Consider the following 15,809-nt stretch of genomic DNA (forward strand, 5'->3'; position numbering starts at 1 on the left):
GCACATAAAATCAAAACGCCACTGCTAACGCTCCTTACCTTGACGATGTGTGGTCCACATCCAGCAGCGGCTGGTTGAGATTGGTCAGGTCAAGGTTATACTTCGTTTTATAATATTCTGCAAAAGTTTCATACTCAGGGGAAGGAAATTTACTCAGTGGGGTAAGATCAGTGTACACATCAGCTACGTAAAATCGATGAGGCTGATCAAAATTGCGATACCTAAAAAAAGAAAAAGTACCAGTGACTTTCCGGTTTAAACCATCCTTTCTCAAAACACAACTGTTTTTAATATGGAAATGCAAATTATGACTTTAAAGTAAGAGTTCAAAATAAGTAACATTAACGAAACTGCAATTCTAAATAATATAGTTCAAGTGGACTTAAGACTAGAACTATACATCAAGTAAACACCGACTTTCCATGCTCTCTACTCCACACTACGGTCTATGCTCTGATAACACATGAAAGCGAAAATGGCAGTTTTAAATATCTCTTAACTTCATCAAATAAACACTACAGAAAACTTTCAATACCCAAACAACCGAGTAAATACTTCTCACATTACTAATGCTACACATGAAAGACACTTGCCACATAAACTGTCTTTACTCCACATTTATGATATTGACCGGCTTTAAAATACAGCTTAAAATACAGCTTTAAGGGAATTCCCATCGTGGCGCAGTGGTTAACGAATCCGACTAGGAACCATGAGGTTGCGGGTTCGACCCCTGCCCTTGCTCAGTGGGTTAACGATCCGGCGTTGCCGTGAGCTGTGGTGTAGGCTGCAGATGCGGCTCAGACCCGTGTTGCTGTGGCTGTGGTGTAGGCCAGCAGCTACAGCTCTGATTCGACCCCTAGCCTGGGAACCTCCATATGTCGCGGGAGCAGCCCAAGATATAGCAAAAAAAGACAAAAAAAAAAAAAAATACAGCTTTAAAGTACAAACAGAAAAAAGAAAAACAAATGAGAACCAAAGACTGGATACTCTAATTCTTTAATCAGTATCCAGTAACAATTATTATTTCAGTACTCTAATTCTCTGAAAAGTACGATGTTTAATTTTATTGCTCCAAAACTCCATCCCCTGAATGTTTTACAAAGAAACAAAGCATTATAATTTACTGTTTTCATTGCACTTAATAATATCATTCTTCGTAACAATTTTAATAAACTATTATTTACAACCAAACTCTGTAAGACTCTGGGGATTAAAAGGATGGAGGCTTTAAGAAGAGAGCCTATCAACATTGTTTAGACGACCTGACCTTCACAAAGCAAAATCCCTTCACCAACAGTGTTTGAGGGTTCATTTATTTATTTATTTTTGGCTCTTTAGGGCAGCACCCATGGCATATGGAGATTCCCAGGTGAGGGGTCTAATCGAGCCACAGCAGCTGGCCTACGCCACAGCCACAGCAGCGCCAGATCCATAACCCACTGAGCGGGGCCAGGCATCGAACCCGCAACCTCACGATTCCTGGTCGGATTGTTTCCGCTGTGCCATGATGGGAACGCCTGAGGTTTTATTTTTAAAGTAAAGAAACAGACCTACCATGAAGAGATAGCTAAATTTTCTATTAGTAACATCAATGCCGGAGCCACAGTCCACTTCCATTCTCTACTTAAATAAGTGAATCTTCTGAAACAAAGTACCACTGCCACCTCGCTTCCCACTTAAAAACCTACCTTGGAATGATAACTGCATCTTGGTAATCTTCTAATTTAAAAACAAAAGGTGTTTCTTTTGAATACTTTGTACTGGGAATGCCTATGCGAGCTTCTGATTTCTCGATGTCTTCCATGAATTTAAAGTCAATGTCCAAAGTGCTGGAGTCATTAACTTCGGGAAGAAGAAGACCCTTTAGCTTCGGTTAAAACACAGTAATACAGGTACAATCCTTATTCCGTCTATACATTCACTGCAGCTTATCTACCTCAGAGTTACCAGAGATTTCTGTAGTACCCACACTAAGCTTACTGTTAAGCAAAACGTTCATTATTTAGCTAGTATACGGAAACGCTGCAGGGGCTGGGCCCGTCTTACCGACATTAAGAGGTAGAACACAGTATGCTGAGTCAGCGTCGGTGGGTTTAAACTCTAGTGCAGGTTTCTCAAGCCGAAGAATATGTGAAAATATATACTGGTGAAGTCTTGTAATCAGCTCAAGCATTTGCAGAGACAGCGTGAAACCAGACTTCTTCAACTCAATGGAAATGGTGACCTCTCCAGAGCGTGTGTACACAGGAAAGTGAGGAATCTTGGCAAAAAGAAAAGAAAGCACCCCTGGGGTTACAGGTATTTCAGTCCAGTATATACATTTAAGTTCAGAAGAGGAATGATGCTTTCCGTTAGGAAAACAGAAGAGATGTGTCAACTTTTTAAGTACTGGACATTCTGGGGTAACAAAAGGCAGCTACTTTGAAGTAGCTTTTCTTTTTTAAAAAAGCGAGTTCTTTCAACACAAACAGCTGTCTACCTGAGGTATGGGTTTGGCTGTCAGTATTCCGAAGCATCTTGTGGTGTCCTCGGGGGGATAGAGCTTCCGCCTTCTAAAGTTGAGTTCATCGGGGAGAGGGGTTGTCAGAACCATCCCTATCACATACAGGTAACAGGGCTGATCGGGCTTGGGGTAGCTGTCCCGCAAACATTCTGGAATCTGGGATGAGAAAGAAAAATTAAGCATCAAGCTCAAGTGCATTAACCTCTTTTCCAGATGTTGGCAAGGAAATAAACCTATTCCTGACTTTGGTAAAAGCTGATGACAACAATGGGAGGAAAAAGTATGTATACATGTATGTGTAACCTGGTCCCCATGCTGTACGGCCGGGGGGGGGGGGGGGGGATGATGAGAAAAAAACTAAGAAAATACCCAAGTCAGGAGACCTCCTAATCACTTCACCCCACTGGAGTCGGCACGGCTCAGCTCTTGGCAGCGGATTTACATAAAACAATCAAATGCTACAGGGTCTTTTTAAAAAAAATACTACTCTTTGGATCTATTTCTTTTGACTAGAGCACAAACTCTTCTTCCTTGCGTTTCCTAGTCTTTACTCACTGTAGAATCTCAGAAAATAAAGGTGGCCGCATTTTTAAAAATCCCATGTGATCCTGAAACTCAAAGGCAACCTGTATTGACACTGTGATACACTCCCTCAGCCCCCAAGCCTCTTCTGGAATAAACGCATACATCCCAGAATAAATCTATACGAACATGTACACATACATATTTTTCATTACAAACAGAAGCACAAAACAAAAATTGTCATAACCTTCTCTTTACCTCCAGGTACTACAGTGAGAACAGCTTTCAGCGACAATACAAATCAGTAGCATTTTCGATGGCTATTAAGGGAGTAAACCATAACTTAATTAACCTAAAATTGTTCCTAAACTTTCTATACTCCTACAACCCCACCCAACAGTCTTGCAGCTTCTGAGGCTCAATAACATATCTATAGTTAAAAGGTAAAAAAACGCTGGCCAAGAGATAGTTACAGTTAATAGAATATTAGGTAACACTCAATGCACCTATTAATTAAACAGGATATGAGACAGTACTTTGCTTCTCAAAACACTTACTGATAAAATTTATCATAGGCAACTAGTCCAGTAATCTCTGGGGTAAATGTTATAGCAGGAAAATTGGACACGAAGGAAATACGCATTTCAGAAAATTGGATAGCTTAATTCACGACTTTTGAAAAACTGACGTGATTTCGAATCTCGAAAATGCTTAGCTGGGTGCAAACTTTTTAAAAGTGAGAACGATAAAATCACAAAACTAAAACAAGAGAATCAGGAGCTCCCATCCTGGCTCAGCAGTAACAAACCTGACTAGTATCCATGAGGATGCAGGTTCGATCCCTGGCCTTGCACAGTGGGTCAAGGATCTGACTTTGCTGTGAGCTGTGGTATAGGTAGCAGATGTGGCTTGGATCCTGAGTTGCTGTTGCTGTGGCCGGCAGGGTAGCTCCAATCTGACCCCTAGCCTGGAAACCTCCACAGGCCTCAGGTGTGGCCCTAAAAAGACCGGGGGAAAAAAAAAAAAAAAAAAAATCACACACTTAAGCTAAGATGAAAGCACAGAGCAGATTTTTTGCTTTTTTGGGGGGTTTTTATAAGGTGAAAATATTAACAACTATGTGTTAAATAAGTAACTTCAACCCAGTATGGCTACAGCAAGTCAGACTCAGAGATGCACTCAATGCGTGAATCCCGCCAGGATGCCGCAGATCCAGCTACACCTGATACCCTGAAAACACCAGTTCTGACTGCAGTCAGGCCACATCCTAACTCCTGACACGTATGTGTACCCCTCATCGTGGATGGGCACTCGCCTTTTCTATCATACAAACCTTCTTCGGTCTTTGCACCAAACCTAAGGTGAAGCAAGAATCTTACCACTAAAGTGAAAGAAAAAAAAAGAACGTCTCTTTAAATGAAATTAACTCATTCTGGAGAGCATCTGATAGATGAGTCCAAGAATGCTTTTGAGAAGAGAAACAAGTGAGACAGACCACAGTGCCCGTGTGAGAACGACGGGGCTGATCCGAGAGAAGCGGGGACCAGGCAGGACGGGAGCGAGCTGAGATCAAGAGTGGGCTGAGCTCTAAGGGCTTAACTCTGAGGGTCTGGGAAAGGAATCTGGGCTTAGAGCAGGCAATAACAAGTCAGAAAGGCTGGCGCTTCATCCGGTTCCAACCAGTACTAACCGCTTTTGGGTAGCACTGTCTTCGTTTTGTGGAGCCTGGTCTTCCTGGAACACTGGTCTCCTCCTCATCATGTAAATCAAGCTCCTCTTCGTATTTAACCGTCTCTTTCCCAACCGGCATCAAATGGTCATCCAGTTCACCTACGAAAGTGAACGAGAACATGACCCTGACTTCGCCTAATTAACCAGCGAGTGATCCAAAACAGCACTATGCCAAGCAGCAGCGAGTGATCCAAAACAGCACTATGCCAAGCAGCAGCTGGGAAAGGAATGAAAACTGCAGCACCTGTGCCTGTAATAACAGAAAGGTAACCTGATGTGACACTTCAGGTAAAGTCTGTTTTGGCACTCATACATTTAATATGATCGGGACTGCAAATTATATTCTGAGGTGCACAAATAAAACACCTAGGGAGTTCCCGTTGTGGTGCAGTGGAAACAACTAGTATCCACGAGGATGTGGGTTCGATCCCTGGCCTCGCCCAGTGTGTTGAGGATCCAGCATTGCCATGAGCTGTGGTGTAGGTCGCAGAGGTGGTTCAGATCCCGTGTTGCTGTGGCTGTGGTGTAGGCTGGCAGCTGCAGCTCCAATTCAACGCCTAGCCTAGGAACTTCCATGTGCCTTGAGTGCGGCCCTGAAAAAAGAAAAAAAAAAGAAAAAAAAATGCAAAAAAGAACCCATCTAAACAGGAAAACAGCACATATTATCACCTGACAGATGCCATTGGAAAATGAGCCTTCCCATTAAAAACAAGTTTTAATTTGTACACGAATACAGACTAATCTGAGAGACTGATACATGAAAACACAAAACAAAAATGCTGACGAGTCAACACTTCCTAGGAGACCTCTGTGTATTTACGTATTTACGAGGGGCCAGGAAATGGGAGCAAATAAAGTACAGCTGTTAAGCCTGGAAACCACAGCGCCTCCCTCTCACGGGACCGTCTCCTCACACGCTCCCGTGTGTCCTCTCCAAAGCACACCGCGACCAGAGCCCACGAGACCCTCCGAGACCGACCCGGCAGCCCTGGACGCGCTTTTGTTTCACACTGTTTCTCCCTTTATCTTTACTTGCATGTGTTCTTCAAACATTCTTACCAATTTTGTGCAGTTTTTCACAGCAAATGAGAGCCACGACTCTTTCAGCCAATCGTATACAGCTCATTGGGGGGCCCTGAAAGTAACGAAAAACACGCCCACTGTTACCTGCTTGGAGCTCTCTTATTAGCACATAAAACACAGGCAGAACCTCCCCCCTCATAACTTTAACGCTGAAATTTACCAAGGTAGACGTCTTCATTTTGAAAAATGTCAAGAAGTTTTTGAAAAAAATCTCAATCTCCGTATCGGAATAGTCATCTAAGTAAAACCTAAATAAGTCATAACTGAGTTTACAATCTTGAGGAATCTAAATTTCAGTACGAATTGTAAAAGGAATTCAGGATTCCCTTTAAAATTTAAAATAGGATTTTAAAAGGGTTTCAAGTCAACCACAAAATAACTAGAGCAGTCCAACTACACTGAAAGAATTCTATGTCCCTCTAAGTTTCTCAGCCACAGCTGAGTGACTCCTCAGAAATGTCTGAAAGATCTTAGGGGAAGCTTCAGAGGTCACCTAGTTGAACTCTGAGAGTCTATCAATTACGAAGTCTACTGAAGATCTGATTACGTGGTTGACCACAAAAGAGATTGATACATTTACTTTTTAAAGTAGATTTGAAGCCAATTTACCTATAGCGTGTACAGTCTCAGAGAAACTGAAAACAAATCCGTTAACGACACACTTTAAAAAGGGACAATCATTTCTTTTTCTAAACTTACAACAATGGAGGCTCGAAGAGGTGAATTAATTGGCAGATAAAGAGTTGAATAAAATGTACCATCAGGCAACTCTCGGGTTCTACACTTAGGAGCCAGATGAGTAAACGGGTCACTGGGTAATCTAGCACAGTATCTGTGAAGAAAAAGAAACTGATGCTGAGTCTACAACTGAGAAACAGAAGAAAAAACGTGTAGTGACGCTCGCATTCTGAAGTTTTCGTGTTTTATGTCCCGCTTCCCCTCTACCGAATCCGCGTTTTTACGTGGAGTTGAAGCTTCACGGCTTCAAACTAAGACGGAACAGTGCGGTTCTGAGAGAACCCCCCACGGTGATGCTGTGGAGCCTGCTCTCCCACAGGGCAGCCGCTGGGCAGTGACCTGTGGCAAGGGCACACAGGGAACAAGCTAATCTTGCATTCGCCAACAACTCGTGGGGCCTGTGCAACGGAGGCACCAGCAGCGGGAGCCCGGCGCTCACACAGGAGGGCGGCAGAGCACGCAGACCACCCGGCAGCAGCGGCAGGAGTGGCACAGGCGGGGCAAGAAGTGGCCTAGGGGAAGCTGCAGCCCAAGTACGACGGGGTGCTGGGGCGGGAAGGCAACCCCGTGGGGGCAGGACACAGGCAGGGAGGGCGGAGGGATGGGCAGCAAGGCTGCAAGTCGGGGCCTGTGCGAGGAGAGCACTGATCACGGGGCAGCCCGGCAGAGCAGCAGCCCGGCAGAGAAGGAGCCTGGCTCCGGGCAGGGAGACGACATCCAGGGGATGACGTGGAGGACAGTGGGAGTCAGAGTTCTCACTGTTAAAAAAAGTCAGGGACAAACATGAAAAAGAGGAAAGCTAGGATAAACCCTCTGGTGTCATACTAAAAATAAAGCTACTAACAACAGATGGGCAGTCAGACACAGAAATAAATACGAAGACGTATGTGAATATATAAATGCATTTTCAGCCCATCCACCATGGAGCCCGGTAACAGCTGTGCTGCAGAGCCGACGAACACACTTCGTGCACAGATCTTGGTTCCTAAACGCCACTCACTCTCCACTGAAAGGAATCAGGACCTTCCAGACAAACAGCTAGTATCTAGGCTGGGGCGGGGAAAATATGAATCTAGAAACGTCTGAGTGTGCCGTAAAATAAGGACATGTCCAAAGAATAACGGTAACAGGTTAAAAAGACACAGAAGCTAGACTGGAGGGGCCCCACCAGTCAGAGTTTAGATAGTTTTAACTGAAAATAAATAATGAACAAGAGGAAGACTACAACCTACTGAATAAAACAAGCGTCCATTCGTTCACACTGGATAAAAACATCAAGGAACAACTGAACAGAGAAAAGAGAAAGCGCTTCCTAACAGGAAAGACGACAACTAACAAATGCAGAAAGAATAATGGAATTGGAAAATTACCATTTTGTAGACATCACAGAGATAATTCAGGTAAGAATACCCATGGGCACTTACCCTAATGGGGGAACGGGAAGAAGAGTAAATTGTATATCATCTCAAAACATCTCCCCGTGAAATACTCAATAGTTACAAAGGGGGAAAAGGCACCTCTCCGAAGGAAAGCTGGCAGACCTTAGGTGAGTGATCAAAGTCACCCCCAGAGTAAAAGGACAAACCAGCGCCGAGCCAGCTGATTAGACAGAACAGGAGGAACGCGGCATCACTTCCCTGACGTGCTGGCCCCAAATGCGCAACCTGGCTCTACTCCTGAGAAAATGTCAAATGAACCCAAACCGAGAGACACGTTACAAAACGACTGGCCTAGCATCTTCCAAAGTTTAAAAGTGACTAAAGTCAAGGAAAAACGGAAGAATGGTTCCAGGTTGAAGGAGACTAGAGAGACGTGAAAAATGAGCACAACTCATGGTCCTGGACTGGATTCTTTCACTTCCAAGGGAAACTCGAATGGGTCGCTTTCAAGGGTCGAGGGAGTCCCTCACTGTCTTGTTGCAATGTTTTAAAGTTCAAAAAAAGCTGTTTCAAAATAAAAAGTTAAAAAGAAAATTTTGTTTGCTGCTCCTTTATTTTACCTCTGCATGAAATTCATCCTGGTATATAATCTAACTACATATCTGCTTTTCTTCGTTCTTTGAAATGTTGTCACCAACTCAGGACAAGGTAAAACAGAGCATTTTTTTTTTTTTTAAAGTTTATTTATCATAATCTCCCATCACTGCTAATGGAAAATTCAACATTCATGGCCCAAAACAATTTCAAGATTTAGAAAGAAAACAGTGAGCACTGCAAAATCACTTTCAGTTTAATTAAAATAAGCACATGCCTTCATTATGTCAGCTTTGCCAACGGGAACCAAACATTTACTACTGCACAATACTGTTTCTGCCCTCTGACAAAAAATAATAATAATAATAATAATAATAATAACGAATGGAAAAAAGCAGCAGCTCCCTTTCTTTCTCTCCTCCCGATACTACAAGCCACAAATGGAAAGACTGGCGATTGTTTGCAAAAGGTAAACAACCAAACACAGGTTTGATCTAAATCTTGCAATGTCACAGTGCCCCAGAGAGACGACCTGAGGCCACACCTGTTGATGTGTCCAATGGCCGTGTTGATGGTGACCCGGGGACCGCCATCGTCGGGCCGCAGCACGTAGGGGGGGAAGATGTCGTCGTCATCCACCACGGGCTCAAGGTCGGTCTCCCCACTCTCAACGGACTTGGAGCATTTGTTTCTCAAGATCTGAACATTTTAAAAACAAAATGTCTGATGAGAACAAATGCTTTTTTTTTTTGCCACTAGTTGTCTGGCTCTAGACCTACAGAAAAACCTCTCTTGACACGAAATAGCCCTTTCTCTGAAACACGTCAGTACTCCACAGTCACCCGAGGCAGGAAACTTCTCCCAGGGCATCCTTCCCAGTGGCCACCACGTGGAGACATCCTCCAAACGGCAACGAGGCTTACCAGGCACTGTACACCCCCGCCCCCCCCCGCACGCCCCCACCCGCACCCCCCCGCACCCCCGCACGCCCCCACCCGCACCCCCTCGCACGCCCCCACCCGCACGCCCCCGCACCCCCCCGCACGCCCCCACCCGCACACCCCCGCACCCCCCCACCCGCACCCCCCCGCACCCCCCGCACGCCCCCACCCGCACACCCCCGCACGCCCCCACCCGCACACCCCCGCACGCCCCCCCCCGCACGCCCCCCCCCCCGCACACCCCCGCACGCCCCCACCCGCACACCCCCGCACGCCCCCACCCGCACCCCCACCCAGTGTGGTCACCAGTCTTGCATCCGTACAGCGGCTATGCCGTCACTCTCAAACCACTCCACAACGCACACCATCAACTTGTCACTGCACTGTCCACGCGAAAGTGCACTTGCCGGGCACTTCCCCAGTAGTCGCTAGGACCATTTCACTGCTACTTTATTTTAAGATATCGCTGCTCATTGTAATTCATTATTCTCAGCTTTCTTGTAAGACACACACTGCATACCCCAGTTGAGACTATTCTCTGTAGAGACTGTTTTTGTCTATTTTTACACATATAAAAGTACCTGAAGAAACCATACATATGAGTTTTTCAGTTCTTACCTTTTCAATAGCTTTGTATGTTTTAAGGTCTTCTTCAAAACTCTTTATTTTGTCCGTATCTGCTAACATGACGTAATTAGAGATTGGCGCCCTTGCTCTTCCCTTAGACTGAACGTAGGATCGATACTCTGTGGGCAGATCGAAACGAACCACCAGGTTGCACTTTGGTATATCAACACCCTCTTCCACAATGCTCGTGGCAATCAGCAGGTTGGTTTCGTGAGCTCGAAATTTCCTAAGTACCTGAAAAAAACCCACCAAGAAAAGCAATCCTAAGACAATCTCCAAAGAAACTACTGCGGTAAAGTAAGTGATGACTGTCATTTCTGACACTGCTTGAAGGAGCTCGATCTAAGGCCAGGCTGAAGATGACGTCAGCACCACACAAGGCACCCTGGGGAACTGAGGATGACGGTGCCAGACGCAAGACCCATGAACACGTGGGCAAAGAAACTCTGATTCAGTGACCTTCACCTGAATAAAACTGAAAATCAAAGTGCCTCTATACTTTACAGAGCACCCAAGGACAAACCACGGCCTTCAGGCTGAGGGGCTGGGTCCTTTAATGACCAACAAAGTGACCAAAGAAACCCACTTCCGGAGTCCTGCTGACACTCCAGCCCTCCAGAACGGGATCTTATGTCTGTGCCAACATCCCTCCAAAGACGTCAAAACTCTTCCGCCAAAATCCCTAAATCACTTGGAATTAAAAATTACAAGCAAAGCATTACTTATTTTCTGGTACTGTGGGACATTTTCAGTTTCGGGGATCAGAACTGATTAAAAGATAAAGTGACGACTTTTTTCACACCAGATTCACGGGAACTCATTCCTCAGTCCGGAATAAGTTAAATGAGAAAGTAGGTTGGGCTTTGGACAGATCTGTCAGTCTCTGGCTATTGGACTCCGCAAACTTGGAACACCCTCAAAGAACTATCATGTAGAAAATGACTTCAACATGAATTATTCTGCTTTCTTTTAAGTTAAATTACAAATTCTAAATAAAAAGCTTTATTTGCAAGCCAGAGCACTATATTAAGTTTTACCATTTGTACAATGCTATTTCCTATATCAAAACCTTAAAAAGCATGAAGACATTAAACCCAAATCTTTAAAATACACTGTTACTTTTAAAGTAGTATTCGACCAAGGCAAGGCTTTAAATGGAAGACAAAACAAAGCACTTTCCAGGGGAAAGTTTCAGCTTGTTGCTTCAGAGTCACATGGAGTTATTAGCAGGAGTTACGTTTACACAAGCTCTCTTTTTCCATACAACGTAGCTGTGTGCCATCAGCCCAATAAAAGAAAACAAAACGGCTGTCGGCAATTAAGACGCAAAAGTGATTTACCAGACAGCTATTCTAACCCTGAACCTATGAATTACTGTACAGCCACCTCAGAGGAGACGGCGAGACTCCATATGAACAGGTGCTCTGTGTGACAGAAAGCAATGCAGAGGGGCAGCAAGGAAAGGGCGGCCCTACAGGCCGAGAGTGTCTGTGTTCCGAGAGTTGGTACTGTACAATTATTTTAAGTTACCTCTTCCTGTTTTCTGAATTCTGCTTCCATCTGTTTGTTACGAGGCTGATTCTTTCCAATGCCATGTCCAGTTATAAAATTGCTGCTGATGTAAGCCAGCTCTGGATCTTGTTTGCCAGCTTCCTTTATCAATCTAAGAAAATTATATACATTTGGAAGTTAAGCACTGCTGAGGGAAAAAAAACTTGTTTGTAGAGTCTCTCTTAAGATGGAAATGCATGTATTTTTTGCTAACATACCTAATGAAACAGTCTTGGTGTTTATTCCAGCCACCTTAAAAAGAATTCACTGCTACTCCTCTCTGCGTAGATCTGAGGACCAAGACTTTTAACACCAAATACAGGGGGGATTTGGAGGGATGAATGAAATGGTCACAGTACCTCCAACTTTTAATGTGGCAATGACGACTCACATAGAAATGTGGCCCAGGAGGGGACAGACCAGGCAGAGAAAAAAACCAGATTCCTCATCTTGACTTCAGGCCCAGACTCACAACAAAAGAGCCACACACACTCCGTACAAAAGCCGGGTGCCCGTCCCGAAGCGCTCGCACCACCTGCAGCAGCAACCGTGCGCTGGCCTCCAAGAACCAAAGGTCCAGACGCCAACGGGAGTACCATTAGGGCAGAGGAGACGCGAGTCCCCTCCGCGTGTAGCAAGAGAGCTTCGGGTGATGGGAAAGGAAGCCCATTATTTCTCGTGGTTCTATCCCCACTCCCGCACCGCTGGAAAAAGAGCTCCAGGGAAGGAACCGCCTCCACCCACGGACAGGCGAATCTGGCCCCAACACTTTGTGTCCCCAGGCAGGTGGCTGGCCACAATTCTGCACAAAAGACTGCTGAGGGTGGGCAGTGCCCAGAGGGAGTTCCCATCCCATTCTGTCAGGAAGGAGAACCCGCTCCTGAGCTCATCCCCCTTTGCACCTGCTCCTCTGGATCAGCCCAGAAGGCGGTCACCGAAAGCGGGCCCTCTAGCGAAGAAACGGCAAAGAGCCGCAGGATGGGGTCGCGTTACATGGGTACAGAAGGTACAGGTAGGATGGCCATTACAGCTATTCTGGAAATATCCACATTCAAAAGCTCAGCACACAGGATAAATGGCTCCACACCTGACCTAAGTGATTCCACATGGTTCTTCTGAAGTCACACAGCATATAGTATAAGTTCCTAATAGAAAACTGCATTTTTAAATCAAACCTTTTTTTATTACTATTATTATTTTTTTTAAAGTACATGAAGCAGACCTATATCAAAGCCCTGCAAGAAACCTTGAGTGGCCATCTAGAATATCTCCCTGCCTCCAAATCATTAAAACACCTGCCTGTCTAAGTCAGTCTGAAAGTCTGCTCTATAGTTCAAGTACTTAAAATGTTCAGAACCAGAAACTTCTCTAATATGTCCCAAAATTTGTTTATGAAACTTATGATGTCAACATAAAATAAAGCAGTGTTACGTGCAAAGAGCATGCCCCAAAATCTAAACCTAAAGTTAGTTATCTTAGAAATAATACGTACTTCCAAATTTTAGTTTATGTAAATATGCGTCAATGTAAACATAACAAGAAGTTAAAAAATACAGTTCAAGCTACTCTTAACTAGGCCAAGAATGTACTTTCATTTGCCCGAAATGATAAACCTGGCAGATTTCAATCAGCTGAGAAGTGGAAGCGCTAAGAGTAAATGTATTTCTCCTTAACGAAACGCTCACCAATTCAGCAGGGGACAGAAGAGACGCACATTAAAAAATAAAATCTCTTGCAAGCAATAATTAAACTCTACATACCATCCTAGTAACATTTAAACAGAAAAAATATCTCTATCAGATAAATTTAAGGAATCCCTATAGACAAGGCTATAGGCTTCCAGAGAAACAAAACAAGGACTACTATTGTCAGGAAACTTGTAACCTGGTAACGCACACTGCCTAGAGATTTCATGGTACCACAGAACTGCTAGGACAAAGTCTTGTTTGTTCTTTTAAATTTTATACTGAGTTTAGTGAGTTGTTCCATAAGCAAACTGTTTGATGCTATTCTCTTGTGCACAGAGCTTCTAAAACAATCTACAGCAAAGAACTGATTTTTTTTTTCCTAATTTCAAATTCACCAGAAACCAAGATTTTTTTAATTCCATAAGAATCAACTACAAAGAAAATGAAACTAAAAAAAAAACATTAAAATTCAACTGCCAGTTGTATTATACCCAGCAGACATACTGTTAAAACTAAGAGCTTATGAATACAATTGAATTATATTCAGCAGACATAACTTACTATTAAACTACTAGACACACTATAAATCAACTATAATAAAAAATTTAAAAAAAACTACTAGATGCTTACCCTCATCCTGCTGCTACTGGCAAAGGCGCAGAGGCTACACCGTGTGCGTGTGTGTGTGTGTGTGTATACACGCATGCATGTGCACACAGCATTCCCACGTGGGCACAAGGGAAACAGCACAGCCTCAAATAGGAAACACCTATGCTAGATTCAGAAAACTAGTAGCTGTACTACTGAAAACTGTGATTTGACTAAACAAGCTAATTTACACAGACAACCGTAAGGGGAGAAACTCAAAAATACACACGGATCACTTGAAATGGCTGCCAGATACTGAACTGTGTTATTGACAATGCCTGTCGCATGCTGTCTATGTGAGAAAATCAAATGGCAGTCCCTCAGTTACAACCCCCCCCCCCGTCCCGTGTGACAGGTACAGTATTCGGACAGCGCATCCCCCAAACACAGCGTACAAGGAGCAGGGGGAACCCACACCCACGTGAGTCAGGTGTGAGACAGCCACTGCTACACACACTGTCCCTTCTTAACAACCGAGGAGGAAAAGGCGCTATCTATCACTATCCCATAGATGAAGAGGCTGAAGCTTTGGAAAGTTAAATAACTTGCACAAAGTACACATCTAAAAAGTGAGTAGACATCAGGAGTTCCTGTCGTGGCGCAGTGGTTAACAAATCCGACTAGGAACCATGAGGTTGCGGGTTTGATCCCTGCCCTTGCTCAGTGGGTTAACGATCCGGCGTTGCCGTGAGCTGTGGTGTAGGTTGCAGACGCGGCTCGGATCCCCCATTGCTGTGGCTCTGGCGTAGGCCGGCAGCTACAGCTCCCATTCGACCCCTAGCCTGGGAACCTCCATATGCCGCAGGAGTGGCCCAAGAAATAGCAAAAGGACAACAAAAAAAAAAGTGGGTAGACATCAAAAGAACCAGGGCTCCTTGGAGAAATGGCTGATTCTGTGGCTGGAGTAAGAAAATTTAAAAAACATCACGTGGTAGCAGAAGTAGAGAAGCGCTCAAAACCCAAAAGCCTGAGGGCATGTCACGGGGGCGGGGTACCTCAAAGAGACCCCAGCGGCCCAAGGTGGAAAAACCTGTACCAAAAAAATGCGTTTAATAAAGAAAGAAAGAAAGACATACCCTAGCATCAGATGACAACAGAGTATAAAATAAACCAACATGCGTTCACAGCGATTTAACAAACACAGACAAACAGGGTAAAAGAGACACGTTCTCCTCACAGAGGAACCCCGGGAACATCCACAGACAAGCCCTTCTCCAGAAAGGAAGCCGAATCCCTCCCTCCCTCCCCACGATTAGCTGGATTTGGCTAGCTGGATTTGGCGACTTGCTTCCAAGGAGTAAAGTAGGAAGAGACGGGAAGAGCAACGCCCCGCGGAGAACTCGGGCCGACGCGATCGTGGTCACGTGCCAGCGCTCCCATCACAGGGACGCTGGGTGGCGCCACCAGGAAGCCTCCCGAGGCGCAGGGACGAGAGGAGCCTTCGTTTCTGTGCGCCTCCAAATCCTCGCACCCAGCCGAGCCCTGAGAAGACGGCGGTCTACAAAGCATCCCGGCCGCGCGCCCCACGGCGGTCACGGCCATCGAAACAGAGACCAAGGCGAAGCTCTGAGGGCACAGCAGACAGGGAGACCGAACAGCTGAAGAACCCCGGCACACCGCGCATCAAAGGAGGGCCGTGACGGAAAACCGGGGCCGGGCACACAGAGTCGGGGGTTTAGTTGACAGGGATACCCCAGGGCTAGGTCCTCGGTTGCAGCCAATGGACCTCACAAGGCAAGATGCTGCCCACACAGAAACCGGGGGGATACAGGAAACGTGGAGCCATCTCGGCAACTGTAAA

General features: G+C 45.1%; 1 protein-coding gene across 19 annotated transcripts in view; it reads right to left on the bottom strand.

Annotated features, from left to right (window-relative positions):
* Positions 1-15,809, bottom strand: part of DICER1 (dicer 1, ribonuclease III) — a 74,842-nt gene that overhangs the window by 18,703 nt on the left and 40,330 nt on the right. For all 19 annotated transcript variants that reach the window (XM_021098178.1, XM_021098177.1, XM_021098173.1 and 16 more), the window contains 10 exon segments: positions 11,652-11,784; positions 10,113-10,355; positions 9,098-9,252; positions 6,542-6,674; positions 5,819-5,894; positions 4,719-4,858; positions 2,483-2,662; positions 2,050-2,263; positions 1,692-1,845; positions 39-221 (listed from right to left, as the gene is read on the bottom strand). In XM_021098178.1, coding sequence (XP_020953837.1) covers positions 39-221; positions 1,692-1,845; positions 2,050-2,263; positions 2,483-2,662; positions 4,719-4,858; positions 5,819-5,894; positions 6,542-6,674; positions 9,098-9,252; positions 10,113-10,355; positions 11,652-11,784 — 1,611 coding nt within the window.

This window comes from Sus scrofa, chromosome 7 (assembly GCF_000003025.6).
Source record: "Sus scrofa isolate TJ Tabasco breed Duroc chromosome 7, Sscrofa11.1, whole genome shotgun sequence".
NCBI lineage: Eukaryota > Metazoa > Chordata > Mammalia > Artiodactyla > Suidae > Sus > Sus scrofa.